The sequence below is a fragment of the Penaeus monodon genome, chromosome 43 (assembly GCF_015228065.2).
Source record: "Penaeus monodon isolate SGIC_2016 chromosome 43, NSTDA_Pmon_1, whole genome shotgun sequence".
Classification (NCBI taxonomy): domain Eukaryota; kingdom Metazoa; phylum Arthropoda; class Malacostraca; order Decapoda; family Penaeidae; genus Penaeus; species Penaeus monodon.
The window spans coordinates 4,903,725-4,923,695 of record NC_051428.1 but is presented as its reverse complement, the minus strand read 5'-3'; the positions used below and the strand labels follow the sequence as shown (position 1 = coordinate 4,923,695).

The 19,971-nt window shown below is 39.8% G+C and overlaps 2 protein-coding genes across 2 annotated transcripts in view; both read right to left on the bottom strand.

Moving 5' to 3' along the window:
- Positions 1 to 16,525: 16,525 nt before the first annotated feature.
- Positions 16,526 to 19,971, bottom strand: part of LOC119568098 (isthmin-2-like) — a 5,020-nt gene continuing 1,574 nt past the window's right edge. Inside the window, exons 2-4 of the mRNA XM_037916495.1 lie at positions 19,726 to 19,876; positions 17,756 to 17,923; positions 16,526 to 16,692 (exon numbers count right to left, since the gene is read on the bottom strand). Of these exons, the coding sequence (XP_037772423.1) occupies positions 16,593 to 16,692; positions 17,756 to 17,923; positions 19,726 to 19,876 (419 nt within the window). The 3' untranslated portion in view covers positions 16,526 to 16,592. The remainder of the gene's footprint in view (positions 16,693 to 17,755; positions 17,924 to 19,725; positions 19,877 to 19,971) is intronic.
- LOC119568385 (NF-kappa-B-activating protein-like) overlaps positions 19,724 to 19,971 on the bottom strand; it is a 48,612-nt gene continuing 48,364 nt past the window's right edge. The window contains exon 6 of the transcript XR_005228085.1: positions 19,724 to 19,876. The gene's annotated coding sequence lies outside the window, so the exon portion shown is untranslated. The remainder of the gene's footprint in view (positions 19,877 to 19,971) is intronic.

The following is a 19,971-nucleotide window of genomic DNA, read 5'->3' as shown; positions in this document are numbered from 1 at the left end:
CCAAAAACAAAAGCAAAAAAAAAAAAAAACGTTTTCTTGACTTTTTTGCCTTTGGGGCGAAAACCAAACTTGCATCCACCGCACATTCTTCCAAAAAAGTTAGCATGATATTCTGAATAACGATCGTCGACCGCGTAAAGTGGCCGCCCGGGTGTAGTCGAGTACTTCCGAACCCTTGTAGCCATGGCGGCCGGATCTGGAGCCAAGTTATTAAATTACTTTCTTAACCGCCATTTTGGAAGCTTAGAGTTCCGTCGTCTTCTCTTCCAAACCTTTTGTTTTCATCGGTTTTGTCGTGGTATATTACTCTACCCGGGAAATTCAGCTGAAAAGGGTTAGTTAACATGCAGAGATCAGGCAGATCATATACGTTTTGTATAATATCATGACTGATGCCAGATTTTGAACTGTCTTTGCCGCTGTGTGTGCGGATACAGTGTGTGTGCGCGAGCGTGTATTGAATGTACACATATAGTGTACGTAGTGTGGTATAAAGCATTTTTTCATGCATGTCGTCGCCTTTTGTGCACGTGATAGAAGGTAATTACCCTTTTTCATGTTAAATCAAATAATTAAATGGAGCATGGGGAATAAATTTCACCTTTGATGTAGGTATTAAATTAAAACCAAAGTTATTTTTATACCTACCTTACCTACCAAGAAATGAATTTATCAATTCTATTGTTGATGTTTCATGTTGTAGCCATTATCCTGCAGTTGTGGGGCCTAGTTAGTAGTACCTCTGAAATTATTTTATTTCTAAAGTCTGTCGACTGAGCTACATGTGGGCCCTAGAGTCTGTCATACTTTTACTTTGCAATCAGTACGAAGTATTGTATTGCCTAGGCCTTTAAAATGTGATGATCCTTTCTTTCAAATGCGCCCATCCTGACCCTGTGTTGAAACTGCCACATTGTCTAATGGTGTTGTGGCACCAAAGTTTTTTGTGCATCTCCGTGCAGTTTCGCTCAGGAAGAAATTGACTGTTCACTATATAGATTTGGGTTACTTGTAAGCCTGCTTAGGCTAAACTGTTGTCTACATTACAGGCATGGCGGAATGATCTTCTTTCAGATGAGTTGCCCCGATCTTTGTCCCTAACCAGTCTAGATTCAGAAGATGATGCTTTTAGTGACTACATGTTCAGGGGTGATTATGATCTGAATTATTTAGATGAAACTCATGACTATAATTCATTTACTGGTGATGATGAAGAGGGATTTGGGTCATGATAGCCTGGTGATCTCAGAGATGAGCTACGTGTTTGGGCTAATCAATTTCAGATATCTCATTCTGCTCTGTCTGCATTGCTTGGAATTTTACAGTCAAAGCACCCAACCTTACCAAAGAATCCGCGTACTCTGCTGTCCACTCCTCCTGGTGTGTTAGTCCATAATATGGCTGGTGGACATTACCATCACTTCGGGATAAAAACAGGCGTTGTTTCCAAACTTGAAGGTTACTGAAGCGAAGTTGAAAATATGGCTTACATTAGTTTACAGATTAATATTGATGGCTTGCCAATATTCAAGGGTTCAGCGGGGAAATTTTTGGGCCAATTTTGGCAGGGTTGATAATTTATCACAGAAGGATCCATTTGAAATTGGTGTTTACTAAGGGACATCAAAGCCAACTTGTAATGTTGAGTACCTCTCCCTTTTTAAAGATGAGCTGAATCAATTCTCTGAGACAGGCATCGATTGCTTTGGGATCAATTTCAGTGTCCGTCTTTCAGCATTAATATGCGATGCACCTGCTTGATCATTTGTAAAGGGTACTAAAGGCCATAATGGATACAATTCATGTGAAAGGTGCACTACTTCAGGAACTTGGTGTGGCAGAATGACATTCCCGATTCTTGATGCCCCACTCAGAGATGATGCAAGTTTTGATGCTCGGGATGATGAAGCTCATCCCACAGGTTCTTCCCCATTAAGTGGTCGTCTGGGAATGGTTAGCCAAGTACCTCTCGATTATATGCACCTTGTTTGTTTGGGAGTTATGAGACGTCTGTTATTGCTGTGGTTGAAGGGTCCAAAAAGAGCAGCGCATTGGTGGTGCACAATCTCGTGAAGTTTCTGGTCTCCTCGAATCTCTCAGCAGTGATGTGCCTTGTGAATTTGCAAGAAAACCTAGGTCTCTACCTGAAATAGACCGTCGGAAGGCCACAGAATTCAGGCAGTTTTTACTGTACACAGGCCCATTAGTACTAGCTCAAAGCAAACTTGATGACAGTGTCTACAAACATTTCTTGTTGTTGTCAGTTGCTATGCGCATTCTCCTGAGTCCTGCATGTTGTGCTAATCCGAAATGATAGACTACTCAGAAGAACTTACTCTCAAGTTTGTTGAGTATTTTGGTGAGTTTTATGGAAAGGAATTCTTGGTCTACAATGTCCATTGTCTAATTCACCTACCGCAAGATGTGAGGGTGTTTGGCAGTCTTGACAACATTTCATGTTTCCCCTTGGAAAATTTCCTTGGCAAGATAAAAAAAAATTGGTGCGCAAACCCTCTCAGCCACTTCAGCAAGTTGTCCACAGGCTCACTGAAAAAAGTCAAAGACTTTAGTGCAGGTCACTGATGAAGGTCCACGATGCAGAAAATTGCACATCTTTGGTCCCATCCTGAATGCTATACTTCAAGGGTATCAGTACAAAGAATTACATCTCCCTTGTGGAGTCATATCAACAGCCAAAGGAGATAATTGCATTCTGGTCAATGACAGGGTAGTCATGGTGAAGAATATTGTGGTTTCCAAGGGAACAGAATACGTTGTGTTTCAGAAGTTTCGACTTTCTGATAATTTCTTCCGCTACCCACACGAATCTACAGATCTTGATATTTCCCTTGTGTCCATGTTAAACTCATCTCTAGATTACACCCCTGTGGCAGACATTCAAATAAAGATGGGGCCTTCTTCCTCACTCTTCTCAAGGTGATAAGGCTTCTTATCTGGCCATAACCTTTGCTTCATAATTAATGGTACAGGTAATGGGTGTTGTAGGTATAGATCATGAAGCTTGTGTTTAGGGATGAGGTGGAGTTTTTTGCAAGTTGGGCCGATATCGTTTTAAACTTTTATTGGAATGGGACAGTTTTGAGAATGTAGCTCAGTCTGACATTAACTTTTAAAATGTAAGAAATCGATTTCAAAGAAGTTTTGGGCCATGCATAATTGGTGTTCTATTTCATGTCCAAGAGCTTCAGAAAAGGTGCGAGCAAGTGCAGAATACAAAAGGCAAATGTTCATGACAAGTCCCAACACCATAGCGAAGGTTGAAGCCATGGTCTCTTTACGACATAAATATGGTGACATGGGGTGTTTATTCATTTTAAATCCATAAACATATTGCAACAGGAGCCAATATGGAGACAAAGTAGAATATTGCTACAGCTGCTAACTAGCCATGTCAAACTACTTGAATATTATAGCCTACTAAATGAAAATATGCAAATTTTTATCTCTAATCCAGCAGTGTGTGACAGTTCTGAGTCATGGCATCCAAAAAAGGACGACAAATCACTCAGTAGTAGAATTTTTGGGGAGAAAAGAGGTGGAACTTGTGGCCCCAAAATGGCTGTTCAGAGAGGGGCGAAATGGAGGAGTAAGAAGAGTTTATTGGCCACCATTAGCAGCGAACAAATGTCGTGCTGAATGCATCAAGCAAGTGGAACCAGATTAAAAAAAGTGGAAGTCGTTTGATGTTCGTGTTCTTTATCAGACTGGTACGTACATGTTTTTTTTTCTCTCATTTTTTCCAGCTGATTTCCAATATTCTGCAACACATGAAAAAAAAAAAAAGTTCATGTGTCAGGGCCAGCTGTAGCAACCAATATACAAAATTGAAAAAAAAATAACCATTCTCACCAATCAGAATATTCATGAGATTTATTGACTGGCACTAGTCGTGCTACTGGTACTATTGATTATTGAAATTTAGCGCTCATGGTTAATCCATTTAAGTAGGAGGGAGGAGTGCCTAGATTTGTGTGAACCCAGCTTGAATTTAACTTTAGTGTATTTCATGCTTCAGAATATGTGGGATGATTTAACTCACCAATGAATATGCGTTCTCAGTCTGTGCTTAACCCATTGCAATTAGACTGTGTAAGATTGTGTAACTCTTTACAATGTTTAAAAGATTTCAACCTCACTTTTCAGATGACCTTTCTAAGGCTATCTTGAAGTTGTCCATGTCTGAGTATACCTCGGGGCTTTGGGAAACAACATGTGGGAGAGGAGGATAAGGAGAATCAAAGCATTGGCAAAAAGTTCTAAAAGGACTTCCAGGTTTGTTTTCTAATTACTTTTAGAGCCCTCAGGCTACCGGACTGCTCTTCCTCCTTACCCCAGCCTCAGTTCGGCCACTAGTAATATATGCCTGTAAAGTATAGTTCCTCTGTTCTGCGATCAGTTGTGTACCGAGACAAACAGGTTCATGTACATAGTACACAACACGTAGCAGATATGTAATTTAATAAACGAAATTGCATCCTGTGTTTGCTAAATCTTAATTTCGTATTTTAATGTGTACTTATGAGCATTTTAAAATCATTTTAGTTTTACCCAACTGAGTACCCTCACAGAAAGACTGGACTTAATGGTGGACTTAATAGATAAATGGAAGAAAGTGTTACAAGGAATAAACCTAGACAGTTGAGTGAAAGCCACAACCTCTGGTCCAAGTGCTGCTGACATCCTATTTTTCAGTGGATGTAATCTACGTTTCTGAATTGCAGGCCACCAAGACGCTTTTTGGAATCCGATGACGATGATGATGACCATGCAGAAGAGTAACCACTCTCCAAAGAAAGAAGAATGAAGGCCCCATCACCACCGAAGGTACCTAGGTCATTGGCCTTTCGAAAAAGGCAATTATCCCCAGCGTCACAAAGGGAGTGCAAAAAAGACCCGGAGGCACCAATCCACAATGACATATGCTTAGAGCAGATTCATCAGTACGCAAAGGGTTTTGGGAAACCCTTCGCTCACCAAGAGCAAGTCCATCTAGCCACTACCAGCCAGGACATTTGACTTCTCCGTCTGCCAGTCTTTCTACCCAAATTTTTCAGACAAGCTGGCCGTAGTCTGGTTGAGCTTACACAGAAGTATGTACATCTATGAGGGCACATCAGAATGTTTGTTTGCAATAAAGCTACCGACCCCAACCATGCCTCCCCAAAAAATTTTCCATTTTGCTCCCAAAAAATATTACCCCCCTGATTCTTCAAATTCCTTTGTTTGACCAGGAAGCTTACCCCAAGTCGGGGGCCCGGGAACCGAGGGAAAGGCTGGGTTTCTGGGCCCCCCTTCTCCAGCCTGTCCCAAATTTTCCGCCTGTACTACTTCCTTAGCCTTTGAACATGCACTCGGTGGTGACCATACTTGCCACAGTCCCCTTTCAGCACTGTTGGAAGGCATCAGAATCCGTCCGGTTGAGAGGACGTGTTCTCCGCTCCCTCCGACACCGACTACGTCTGTGCCCTTCCTCACCGCAGCCCCAACACAAGCCTTGGAAAGTGCTCGGGCTCACCTTCCTCAATGCTACCTTCTCCACTTTAGCCTTCCGGCCCCAGAGGTCATGGCGGGGATGAGCAGTTGGCCCTAGGCCACTGGTTGCCTTCAGGAAGGCTTCAAACTCCAAGGCCCTCGCCAGCGCCACCTGCAGGTCCTCAGGGTGTGCCTGCTTGACGTAGATTTGCAGCTGCTGGTCCTGCAAAGCGTCAACAAAGAAATCGCGGGCCAGGACCACGATCATCTCTTCCGCAGCCGCAGGGTACGACCTCCTTACCAGTGCCTCCACATCCTGCGCCAGCTGGGACAGTCTCTCGCCACGCTCATGAGTCCGCTTCTTCAAGCGGGCCCGATATACCTCGGCCTAGTGGTGGTGCCCGAAACGGCGTTTCAAAGCCTCTGTCACGCTGGTGTAAGAGGCATGTTGGGATGCTGGCAGATGCCCCAACACTTCCACCGCGGGGCCCCTTTGCGCTGTTACCAGCTGTAGGGCCTTCTCTTCCTGGCTCCAGCCTTGGGCAGATGCCAGCATTTCAAATTGGGCACCATATGCCTCCTAGGCCACCTTCCTGTCGTACTCAGCTGGCTTACGCCTCACAGAATGTCTGGAGGCCGAGGGGCTGCAGGGTGGAGAACGCGTGCGTCCTGGGGGGGAGGAAGGGGGTGAGGGAGGCAACGAGGCGAGTTGACCGGGTCTGAGTTTGTCGCCACCTATACCCAAGGGAGCGGTTCCGATGGGTCCCCAGCCTTCTGCAGCGACCACTGGCTTCCACACGACGCTGCGAGGCCCGGGGGTTTCCTGCCACGGACCCCAGGCAGACCCCAGTAAATCTGACACTCTGGATCTGTTGCCAGAACCTCGTCTGCCTTCTCTGCTTGCAACGTTACTACCTTGTGACGCCGCCTTTCCGCCTTCACTTCCTCTCTCAGGCCCTGAACCTCGCCCTTCAGAGTCTGCACCTCCTCCATCAGTTCACTCTTCACGCTGTTGCAGGCCTTGTCGGTGTACTGCTGAGTTCCCATCTTCACAGATGCAAGATTGCTCTGTAGCACCTCAACAAGTTGGCAGAACTGTTCCTCTGCCTTCCTTGCCTGCATCTCGACAAGATGGTGCGCAAGCTCGCATGCCCTCTGTGCCTGCTCTTCTGCCCTTTGTGCCATTTCCTCCCTCATACCGGCCAGCATGGCAGTGATTAGGTCCATCTGGCTCGGCTTCACCTCACTTGTGCCTGCCTCAGTCATAGCCTCCTCTCTCTCATGGCTACCGCCATCTTTGGACCACATGATAAATCGGCGCGTCTCACTGATCAAATATCACAAATCCCACTCCTGACACCATTTGTTACGCCGACCGCCTCGTCTCTCTGCCACCAACACAAGGCAGGCTAGGCAGACGGCGTGCTATCCACAGGGTCGTGAACACTGAACAGCTCCAAGAGGCACCGAGCACCACAGCGTCCCAGAACACCACGAGGGGAAACGCCAAGTGGCCAGGCAGGGCACGAAATAAACACAAAATGACAGTCTTTCCTTTATTTACACAAGTTATTTACCCGTACATTTCTCTATAGGCGCAATACAGGAGGGAAACCAGCATGTCACACTGCACGGTACAGTTTATAACAGGGCAACACAAAGTTTATCAGGTCACAAGGGCACACACAAGGTCTTCACAGGAGCAGCACCCAACTACGTCTCTCTTGGCTTGTTCCTCCGCTCCTCTGCTCACAGCCAGCTGCTTCATGTTTGCCCTGGTTCCTTCATGTTAACACATGCCCAGGTTATCCTTTTCATGTTAACACATGTTTCGCACAGAGACAAAGACCCACTGGCATTGCAGTATTGATAACATAAAAAAAAAAAAATTATGCCTTTCCTATTACATTTGGAGAAAAATTGTTTCTGTCAGCCACCTAAACAGTTTTCAAAATTACACTATTCTGGAGCAGTGAATTTTGAGCCCTGCCTCACTGTGTGCTACATTTATATGTTCAATGTACGATTTATAATTCTAGTACGTCGCATGAGAATAAATATGGCCGAGGCAAGAGACGAGCCAGGCAGAACAAGAAACTTCAACAAAGATTCTGGCAATAGTAAGAACCCAGCAGAAGAACATGAACAGCCAGAAGCCATTGCCTTTAAAATTCAGTTGATGAATTAAAGAAATGGAGCAAAGACTGGAGGGGGACAAGATTTTTGCAAAACCTGGTAGGTTATTTTAATTTGACATTTATTGAATTTTTTGATTGCTTTGTCAGCCTTTTCCTGAGAAATTTCATAAATATAACTGCGAGGTCCAAAAATTCTCAAAAACAAAGGAAAAATTTCTTAAAAATTCAAATTGTGCAAATTGTAAACTGCTATTATTTTCTTTATTAGACTGTGACTTGAGCAAATTTGGGGCACCTGATATCGGGAAAATCCACAAAGTCATCATGGAAACTACCATGACGTTTTTTTTAAATGACCAAATTCAATTGGAAGGGTCAGCGAGGGGAAAAAATAGCAATGAACAACCAGCAGCTGGTGTCCGTGATATTTTGGTGATTTGTTATTAAGCTCACCTCTCCTGAGAGTGTGGATCATTGGGGAAAGGGGGGTTTTCAAGATCCGTTCAAAATAACTTTTGAGAAAGTTCTACTATGCACAAATAATGGTCACTGCCAGGTTCCCCATGCAACATCATGTGTGATGCCCATAATTTCAATGTGTAATCGCACCCAAATGAATTGGTGAAAACACGCTCGAAAAAATTTTCAGCGATTATGGCCCCTTCAACCCAAATCAGAATCAATTGAGGGCCGTATTCCAAAAAATCTTAAGTTTAAAATCAAACTTAAGTTGATCATGTGACATAGTTTGAGCATTGAAAATTTCTCATTTTGAGCTTAAGGTCAAACTTACACTTATTTTTTTCATTTTTGTGAATCTCAGCAAGGTCTCGCTACACAGTTTTTTTGAGTGCACTTTACCAGTCGGCATATCCTCCACATTTTAGTGGAAGCTCTGATGTTTGATACTATCATACCAGTTTATTAATTGTTAATGTCCTTTTCAGCTGCAATAAGGCACAACAGGCAACGAAGGATGCCCACGAATGAAAAAATGAAAGCAATTATCAAAACCCACTTGAGGTTGCTGACAAACGGCTGCAACGGAAATAATAAAAAGACTGCCACTTGAATTTGGGCGGCCGATATCAGTGATGATGATGGCACAGGGCAATGGGGAAAAAACGAGGATGGTTCTAGTACCGAGGAACCTTGAACTCACCCCCCATCATGTATCCCTGGATTTCCAATTTTTTTCTTACAACGTTGAAGTTTTACCTGGGATTTCAGATCGCGTAATATATGAAGATTCCCCCAAATGACACAATGTTGTCAAATAATTTGCATTAAATAAGGTAAAAATAATTGGCTGAAATTCCATAATGGGTTAAGAGTATCAAGAACTGACATTCTGGTGTGCCCTACTTACTTTCAGCAAAAAAACTTTGTATAACTAACATTTGTGGCAATAGGTCACAAATTGTAATTAATTTATTCATTTTTTTCATAGTTATTTCCTTGATCCATGCCAAAATTTCACCAAATCTGAAATTTGAATGTGTTCCTAGTCAGTGAGATTTTATTTGGATTTTGAGTTGCGTCCTTGAGAAAATGCAAAAACCCTTTATGATCAAGTGATTGCGTTCTGTCAGCTCAACAAATAATCCGTGTAATTTGTGGGGACATAGCTTTTTTTTTTTTTTTTCCAAGGACCCAAAAATTAAAGATTCCCTATTGTGCAAAATGCGTATAAATATTTTCATGGGTGTTTTTTGTTAAAAGATTTTTAAACTCAAATTCACTTTATAATGGCCGTGTCGCGTCGATCCCCTCTGCCTCCATCTGAGTATCAGCATCACTGAACACAACTAGTGGTCAAAATGAGGCTGTTCCCTCGTTCAACAAATGGTGTGACGTGGTCTTCAACGTGGTCACAATTTCTTTAGACCTGGGTAATGTCTAAAACTTGGAAGGACAGTCCCAAAAAACGTTGACTGTCATGAGTTTCAAGAACCAACACTCCATTTATAAAGAAATGGAGAGCATAAAACAGATGGTGTATTCCCAACTGTTTCATTTGGGTTTTGGTACGAGATACCCGCTTTAAGGCTTTCTCATTTTTCCCTCTGAACACTGTTTTCAATGTTATCTTTCAGTTTTTGGCTACCGTAGCCAAAAAAAAACGTTTGCTATTGGATAGGAGGGCTCAAGAAGTGATTTTTTGGTCACGGAGTACACCAAAACACCTTGTGGTTTCACTGAAAGATTGTCAGATAGCAAAAGGTATAAATGCGACCCCTCCCAGTGTCCGTCCCCCCAGCTTGACAAATACTCATATTTATGTAATGAATGGATTCAGGGTTTTTATTTCATAGTTTATTTCCTTAATTCATACCAAATTTTCATCAATCTGCCCAAAGAATGTGTTTCCCAGTCAATGAGTATTTTATTTTGTTTCTTGCAATTAAGGTGAGACATATTTTTATTATTTATTTAGCTGGTTCTCCATTGACAAAAATTGGGATACAGGAAAATTAATTTTAGTGAGGTTTGCAAATCTGATGAAAAATAAGTAAAGTGTGTCTTCTAGCATTTCATGTTAGACAGAGAGAGTTATTGTGCATGTGCATTTTTTGAATTCCAACTCCGTACCCACACTTGGAAATGACAGACGTTAAAAATGGTACCATACTCCATCGGATTTTAAACCTTACCAAAAGCAGACCACGGACAAAAATTGAATGGAATAAAAATTTTAAAAATATTTTTGTTGTCTGGTGGGGTGACCGAACCAATTCCTTCTGTCATCAAAATTTGTGCAGCAAATGTTTTAGTGGGTTTTTTTGATAGGACCAAAGTAATTTTTTTTCCCTTAAGTTTAGATCCTCCAATGGGGGAGGTACGTGGCTTTGGCTAGCTTGGGGGTGAGAAAATATGAAGGTCCTTTTTGTCAATTTTTTTCGCACACGTGCACTTATTGAGTCTATTATTAATAACTGAATAACCGCCTAATCAGTACTCAAAACCTTCCAACAAAGTCTTCTGACTGGGACGAGTATGCATGCCTGAGAAGGTCTGTTTGTATGAAGTGGCCTTATAGTCTTATAATCGGAAGGTTTGTTGAACAGTTTATTATGCTGTTAGGGACATTCAATCATTAATAATTAATTGACTCTTGCCGCTAACTGTAATTTTTTATTTTATAACTGCGACACTATGCGTTGGGGTTTGGTTGTTTTTAAGGGCTCTATAAGGTTTCAAGGGCAGTTTTTGCTCTGAAATAGGTCTTTATGAGCTGAATCTACTGATTGTGGTTGATGGTTTTTTCCATAAAATGGGTTCATTGGCATTTTTCCCAAATGGTTCCATTTCATTTTTGCGAAAAAAAAAAAAAAAAAGTTGGTCCCGGAAAAATTTTGGGTTTTTGTGGGTTTTTCCCAACACTGGATTCCTCGGCACGGTTTTTCACGTTACCTTGGAAAAATTGAAAACCAGGGCCCTTTTAAAAAGCCGGGGGTTTTCACTAAAAAAGGGTTTTCCGTTGGTTGTTTTGCCGGTTCACATTTTTAACAATGTTACCAAAGTTTTTAAAAACGGTGTATTTTATGATATATAATTTGAATAAAGGGTTATTTAAAAAATGTTATTAAAAAATTTTTCAGTAATTATTTTTTATTTTTTAGATTTTTTATAGGTTATTTTTTCTTTTTTTTTAATGTTTTATATAATGTTTGTCAAAATTTTATATTATATATTATATATATATATTATATATATATAATATATATATGAATGTTTTAAACAAAAAAAAATCATATGTTTTAATATATGTTGGTTTTTTTTTTAATAAGTTCCAAAAAATGTTGCCCCTTAAGTTGGGGGAAAGAAATTAATATATTTAATTTAAAATATTTTAATTTTTTTATTAATATAATGTAAGGTTTTTAAAACCCAAAAAATCAAAATTAGTCTTTCCAATCATTGTTTAATTTTTTAATGCAAAAATAAAGGTTTCAAGGGAAATCGGAGGCCGCCACAAAGCAAAAAGCGTTGACCGAAAATCGGAAGGATATTATGCGAAAAAAATTAAAAAGTCAAGATTTTCCCTGCAAAAACGGGTGACTTTTAATCAAATGTTTAAACATTGTTAAAAGACGGGCCCCCAAAACCTTAAAAACAAATTAGTTCCACAGTGGGACCTTTCAGTTGAAATTTCTTTTAAATCTTGCAATTGATAATAACGATACTAAAACGTGTGAAAACCAGAACGCCGCAAAAATACAAAAAAAGGCGTTGACCGGGAAAATCGGAGGAGTATGAGACGAAAAAACAAACGTCAAAAGTTTTCCCCCGGCTAACGGTGGCCAACAGGCAGGACGTCCCCCCTGCTAAAACGATAGAAAATTAAATCAGTGAATAACAACGCCAAGGAAGCCCGACATTAGTCCCAAGCTTCTGGCGTGGAGTTAATGCTTAAGGCAAGGTGTGGTTAAAGGTGTTACTGGGTCTGGTCTCCATGTGAGGTGAAACTTTTGTAGATCAAGCGGGGTGTGTGGGGTGGCAACTCTCTCCTGAAAGGGGATATAAGAGGGGGAAGCCCCCTGTATAACCCTGAAGGGTTATATTGGGGGCGATATTCCTCGAAATATTTTCCCCAAAATCCCGATATGTTTTGTGCCCTCCCCAGCAGTCGGGGCTGATATCGTAGCTGTGCTTCGCTTGCGAAGGAAATGAGTACTGGATTCGTTCGAAACACGACAAAAATTATTAGAAAAAATATTTTGTTCACCCGAAAATCGGTGTTAGGCGTCATTTCCAAACTTACCGTTGCAAAGTTGTCGAATATATTGCTTCTTTAAAGAAAAGCTTACTTTTTCTTGTTTATTATGCATGTATGTCGCCCAACTAGGGACTTGAGACAGTTCTAGAACATAGGAATTTTGGTAACTGCTTCCTTTGTGCTTGCGTGGCAATTTGCTTCATAGCGGTATAATGCCCTTAGTCTAGATGCCTCTGTAGGGGTTTGGCATTGCACCTTTGTTTTGTTTTTTTGTTTCCCTATTTCTTTTTTCTTGGTTTTATAAAATCTCCCTTCATTATTTGATCTGCTAGAAGATTCCAGTCTTGGTATGCATTTTTAGGAGTTACGCGTCATTCTTAAACATTCTCTTTGATTATCAGAGATAGCCGATATCTGGTGGCTAGCATGGAGGTTGGTGCCCGGTACTTGTGCAAGTTGGTCAGCAGGTAGCAGGTCTTCCTGTGTTGCGGCTCACGGTCGAGTGTCTGGAGGCAGTAGAATGTGGGTGAGAAGTCACGGGTGATAGGGCGAGGCCTATCGCTTAGACTGGATCGTAACAGCAGCGATGCCAAAGGTATATCACCAGTGGCTGGTCAGCTCATAGCAAGTAGAGTATGATTAGTTAACCTGCTAGCTGGACCTTGAAGGGGACTAAGAACAGGTGTTGTACGTCACCCCATTGGTGGTTTGTTACTTTTGGTGGGCGGGGAACTGTGTCTTACCTCTTATCATTATTTCTTCAGTTGTCATATGATTGCAAGTGCGAGTTGATTATATTTCTTTGTCGTTTTGTCTTCTCTGTTGCCGACAAGAGGGGTTTGTGAAGGGGTTTGTTGGACGTCGGGCCGGCTGAGGAAGAATGTGCTGATTGCTTGTGTCAGTAGGGTCGTGAGTTTACTTTGTTGTTTCCTTATGGATATTAAAAACCAATATATTAATTTTTAAACTTCAGCTGACTCACAGAGAGAATTCGGGTTTCAGATACATTTCCCAGGTCAAGAACCAAATTACAAAGTGACTTTTTTCAGTTATAGGCAAATTTGGGAGACTTTCGTGAATACTGACCCTGTTCTTGCCTACAGTCGCCAAGGAAGTACAATAAATACCTTTGAAGATATTCTAGAACTTTCAGCACGAAATTTCCAGTCTGGTGACTTAATTTTCTCGCTAAGTATTTATCCCTTGCTTCAATTGTTTACTGTAGTTTCATGGGAAAATACAGTTTTCAGAAGCTTGCACAGACCTCCAGACTTGAAAGAAAGAAGAAAAAAAGAAGTAAAAACCTGAATTTGTTATTCCTACTGCCAAAATTTTTGTATTGTAGATGTCAAAAAAGTTAATACTCTATCGAAATTTAGTGCAGGCCTGCAATGCACAGTAAAATGGCAGGGTCCAGGATCGAAATTTAATACAGTTCAAGAGGAGCGATAACATTAAGCTCAAACGTTAATCCTGCACACACGTAGACAGAACTGGTTAATCCCACCAATAAGGTCAAGACATTGTCATCAACTGCATGGAACTATAGAATCGAGCTGTCATTAATTAAGCTTTGCAAAAATGCCACGTCTCCATGTCAGAAATATATTGTGGAACTTCACAAATGTCTTCAAACAAGGTGTAAAATATTCAAATTGCAGATAGTGCATTGAATGAAGAATTGGAAAAGGATACAAAAATGCCACAGAAAATTGAAGCTTCTAGAAACAGGAAAATTATGTCCATTTGGTGGAATATATATTTAGAATTGAAATGAAAGATTTTAGTAGCAGCATTATGAACTTCAAATTTCCTGAGTACAAATATCCTGAAAAAAAAAAAAAAAAAAATCAGGCACAGTTAATATCTGATGAACACTTTCTTGCACATGTTTTCCTTATTGTTATGAATGAGTCTAGGTGACGGGTATAGTGGACGAGTTTTTTTAGACACAACCAGCTCTTTTATAAATAATAACAAACTACACTAATAGAAGTGCTGACTCACGCGTCGGTGGGGTTTCGATTAAACTCTTACGGTATTAAGTTTTGAGGCATTTACTTACAAAAGACGCTTAAATATCAAATATTCCTCTCATATATATATGTAGGTGAATGTAGAGTAGGTAAGTATATACACCGACCTGTTCACATACATATGTATAAATGTGTGTGTCTCTATTTTCATTAATATTGGTATATGTAGCTAAGCGTCTGGAACACCTGAAATAGCTTTATATTTTAGACTGCTTCAGTCCCCCCCCCCCCCGCGGTGTTGTGAATTGCTGACTTGATGTTTATTGTTTGGCAACTCACAGATGTTAACACAAGTAAATAAGCCAATTATACAAAGCGAAGGAGAAGCGTCACAAATTCTGTTTATTGAAAACTCGGGCAACCAATTTTATTTTCTGCTAATTTCTCTCTCAATAAAAAAAGAGATTAAATTCTCATTGCATTGTTTAATAATATCTTTCAATATTTACGTACATGCATGCAGGTATACACATAAATGCACACAATGTTGTATATCTACACTAACCACATGTTTTCCGATTTGTTAATATTTTTTTCACAATTTTTTTTTTTTTTTTTTTTTTTTTTTTTTTTTTTTACACTTTCTCTTTTCTCCTGACACGGAATTACCATAGAGATGAAGGCATAAATACACAAGCAATAGTTTACGTATTACTTTTATTAGCCTATTCTCACCTTATAATAATATCAATATTTCTCAAGACTAATGACTAGATGAATAGGAACGAGACGATAATTGCCAGAATAAAACATCTGACAGTCAAATAATACATTAGATTAAACATCAACTCCAGTTCATAATTATTTCTAGTGTGAAAGTTAGTTCGAGAGTAAAAGCGTTCTTGTTTGTACTTTCATATTCTCTGATTACAAATGTGAATAATCTGTACTTCTGGTATCTATTGGGTGGAAATTATCAGAATATGTTTGTATTGCTATTATTATTATTATTATTATTACCATTATCATTATTATTTTCACTTAGAATTTTCTAATATTCATTTTTGTTTATTATACCTTCTGGCGGGAGTGAATTATTGCTAAAATTATGGTAACTGGCCGAGGAGAAATAATTGTCAGTACGTACAATTTCCCTTTAAATAATGAGATTCTGAGCCAACAGTTGATACAAAACAAAGATCATATTAAGATGGCAGGTTTCTGGACTCTCCACGATGGCATCTTCCATATATGAAGGGCTGGCACCCCTCCCCCCATTACACTTTTTCTATCTAATAAAAAATCTCACGTTTCAAATTAAACTCAGCCGACTACATCGCTAATTACAGAATCTAATTTCTCCTTTTTGCGTATATTAAGCAAGTTTATATAAAAGACTGAGTAGCTACTTTCACTAAAACAATATTTCTCTCCAAACTATTGTACTGTACTACACTAATTAACAACCAACAACTGCTGGATCTCGTAGTAAACCTTTTGTAATCGAGTTAAAGTGTGAATATCAGGAAGGGTTGTTTGTTTTGAAAGATATTCCTCACAGGGTCTGTCTCAAACACGGTAGGAGATTAACAGTAATCACAGATGACCATTTTAACAGGTTTGAGTTTCCCTGGGCTGCTTCTGTATCCCGTTGTTTACAGACGCCACATAAATAACGTTCTTGTCTGATTTCTTCCGGTTTGTTAGCAGGATTACTCGAAAAGTTACAGGCGGATTGTGATGATATTTTATGGGTGGGTTGTCCATGGACCAGCGATTAACTGAATTTTAAAGGGGATCTGGAATATAGTTCTGGTCCAGGATGAAATTAAAGGATTCTTCCCCAGTCTGAAACCTCGAACACATGGGGGTAACATCTGGTTGGGAGTTTTTTTAAAAAAGGTAGGCTTTCAAACTTTCAAACCCTCACTGTCTTTCAAATCTGTCTATTTCTCTTCATATATGTTTTTTTTTTCACTGGCAAAGGTTTTGTGCTTTTCAGATTTCAGTTTATGTATATGTATATGTATAAATATACATATGTATATATACACTATGTATGTGATGTATTATTTATATGTATACATATTCATATATGTATATATATATATCGCGCGCGCGTGTGTGTGTATGTGTGTGTGTGTGTGTGTGTGTGTGTGTGTGTGTGTGTGTGTGTGTGTGTGTGTGGTGTGTGTGTGTGTGCCTATCTACACACACACACACACACACACTGCGTGTGTTTGTGAATAAACAAACCAATCCTAATTAGTAATCAGTAGCCATGTAAATTTGTTGCTGATATACCGCGTCATCTGGATTAGTGTAGCAGTGGCGCCCATTGTTGGGGGGACGAACTGCTTGATACCTGAAGGACAGAAATATTAATTAATAGAATGCTCTCGAAATAATCTGTGAGGGTCTGATGTATGTGTAATGAATATTGAGTATTTCCCTATACGTTACTGAGTATTTATCTGTACGTTACTCTGAAGAGGCAAAGAACATTAGCAAAATGAATAAGATAAATAAAATGAAATTAAGAAAAAAGTAAAGTTTATTGTAATGTATGAGTTGGTGTAGTAGAACTAAAGACAAATTTATTATTATAAGTATGGGAAATAGACTGATATCATCGGTACTTTTTAGGGCAGTGCAGTGTTTAGTTTATCCAATGACAGCATTTAGTGTGGCGTGAGACTCGGCTGCAGTTCACACTACACAAACCAGTGCTCTTTTTCATAACTATATACGCAATCCAGTTTCTGCTAAAATATATGTAACAAATATGCAGGATAATTATTTGTAACAAATATACATGATAAGTATATGTAACAAATATACATGAATAATTTATTATATAACATATATTGCTTGCAGATTATAAGCAAAATATACAAACAATATGACCCGTAATTACATAATCTAGTAGCAGTAGCTCTGTTACAAAGAAATATGGTGATTTATCTTCAAATATACATGATCCTGACTATAATGGTGTGCAAAAGTTGTCACAATGTCATAATTGACTTGTATCACCTTGTAACTTTACTTCAATCACCCAACTGTCTGCATGGCTATCAACAGCAGGCAAAACTGGGAATTATTATCATCAAAACAACCCAGTTCTCCTGAATAGCTATAATTGGCAAAACTGGCTGTGCCTCGCCGTACTCTGTCACAGCAGGTAAAACGGCAGTGACTGTCAACGTGATCTGTTGCACACGGCAAAACTGACACTGATTATCCTCATAATTTGTATAATTTCTATTAACAACCAAATCTGACAGTGACTGTCAGTATAACTTATCATACCAAGCAAAACCGGCAGTGACTGTCACCATAACCTCCCACACCACTGTAAACCGAATTGACAGTGACCGTCACCATAACCGCACTTAAACCCGGCAGTGGCCGTCACCGTCACTCACCTGAGAAAGTTTCCTCGACAGGCCAACCAGGGAAGGATGTCCACTTTGCGATGAAGAGCAGGATTTACCTCAGGACTCACTAGCGCCGGACTCCCCGCGCCGCTGCCCCGGGTTAGGAGGTGGCGGTCCCTGGTGGAGTGCAGGAAGGATAATGATGGAGGGGGAAAACTGGAAGATTTTCTCTCTTTTTGTCGCTTTCTCTCTCTCTCTCACTCACTCACTCTCTCTCTCTCTCTCTCTCTCTCTCTCTCTCTCTCTCTCTCTCTCTCTCTCCTCTCTCCCTCTCTCCTCTCTCTCCTCTCTCCTCTCCCTCTCTCCCTCTCCCTCTCCCTCCCTCTCTCCCTCTCTCCCTCCTCTCCCTCCCTCCCTCCCCCTCCCACCCCTAATACACGATAAAGACCCCCTCCTGTAGCAGCGTCCTCGCCACGGACGTGGCCGATGCAGGAGCAAGAGCGAATACACACGTCAGCCCCTCGTGTGGCAGCCAGGACTCCTGCGTTTTGCGGCAACGATACACCTGTGGCCATCGTGTGGCGCTTGATGAGTTTGTGTGTGTGGGCGGCCTCGTGACTTTGTTAGTGTGGGCGGCCCCGTGACTTTGTTAGTGTGGGCGGCCTCGTGAGTTTGTTAGTGTGGGCGGCCCCGTGAGTTTGTTAGTGTGGGCGGCCTCGTGAGTTTGTTAGTGTGGGCGGCCTCGTGAGTTTGTTAGTTTGAAATATAAGTTTATGGTTTGTGTGTGTGTGTTGGGGGGGGGGGGAGTTGTTCACAATTCGTTTGCAATTGCATTTGTTTGCTGTGACGTGGCTTTGTTCTGTGTTCGTTCGTGTCTGTTCGTTGTGTGTGTGGGGTGGGTGGGGAGGGGGTCTGTGCGTGTGTGTAGGGGGGGGGGAGGTTGTCGCTAAGCTGTTAGTTTGTACTCGTTACTGGAGGGGGGGAGGGGGTGTTAACCTTTTTTTAATGAAGTGACTTCGTTAGTTTGTTAGTTTGTGGATGAATAAATAAATAAACAGGTAGGTAGGTAAGTGAGATATACAGGTAGATACTTAAACCAATCGATGGGTAGATTTACAAATAAAAACAAAAAATATAACTAAAAGAATAGTATATACACCTAACGGAAAATAACGAAATGAAGAAACAGGACAATTAATATCAATAAATAAAAAATACATGAATAGCTAAAATGAACTGGTAAATATGTAAATGGTAGTTATTTACGGCTGAAATAACATACAGATATCACGAATAATAACAATAAAATTGATAATAATAATAATGATGATGATGATAATAATAATAATAATAATAATAATAATAATAATAATAATAATAATAATAATAATGATAATAACACAGGGATAAAAAAAATATAAAAGAAGTGATAAAAAATAATAACAATGATAAAAAAATAACAACAATAATAAGAGTAATCATAATGCAACTATTGCTTCTACTAATAACAAAACAGCAATAATAATATAATTATGATAAAAGGAACAATATAGAGTTATCACTATTACCAACAACAATAACAATAATAATGGTATTAATAACAACACCAGAAAATATCGTAGTTCAAGAATCAGCAACATTTATACCATTGATAATAACAGTGATAATAATAATAATGATAATAATAAACGAGAAAAAACACAGAAAAAAATAATAACAGTAGTAATAATGATAACAAAACCAAAAGAGCGAGAATGAAAGGGAAAAAATAACAATTATAGTAGTAATAATTAGAAACAAACAAAGAAACACCTCAAAATCAAATAAAATGTTAATAGAGATGATGATAAAATAAACAGATAAACAAGATGATAATAATGATGATAACTATAGAAATAATAATAATAATAACATTAATAATGATAACAATAACAACGATAATAATAACAGCAACAACAATTCAATAATAATATCAATAATGACAAGAAATCGTGTTGCAATCTCTTTGCAACATGTACCTGAACGTTGCATTGAGCAGTGGATCGTGTATTGCATCGCGGTAGACCAGGTCGGCCGGGTAGACACAAGGACAAGATGGCAGTGCATGCAATTGAGCTAGTTCTTGCAATGCCCTCTCAACGCGACACTCCGTCCATGCACCACATATGTCTGCAATGAGGATGGTATGTTGTGGCTAACTTTTGAGGAAAGTTATGAGTTTTAAGTCTGCAATGTGGAGGAGAAGTAGGTAAGTTATAAGTTGT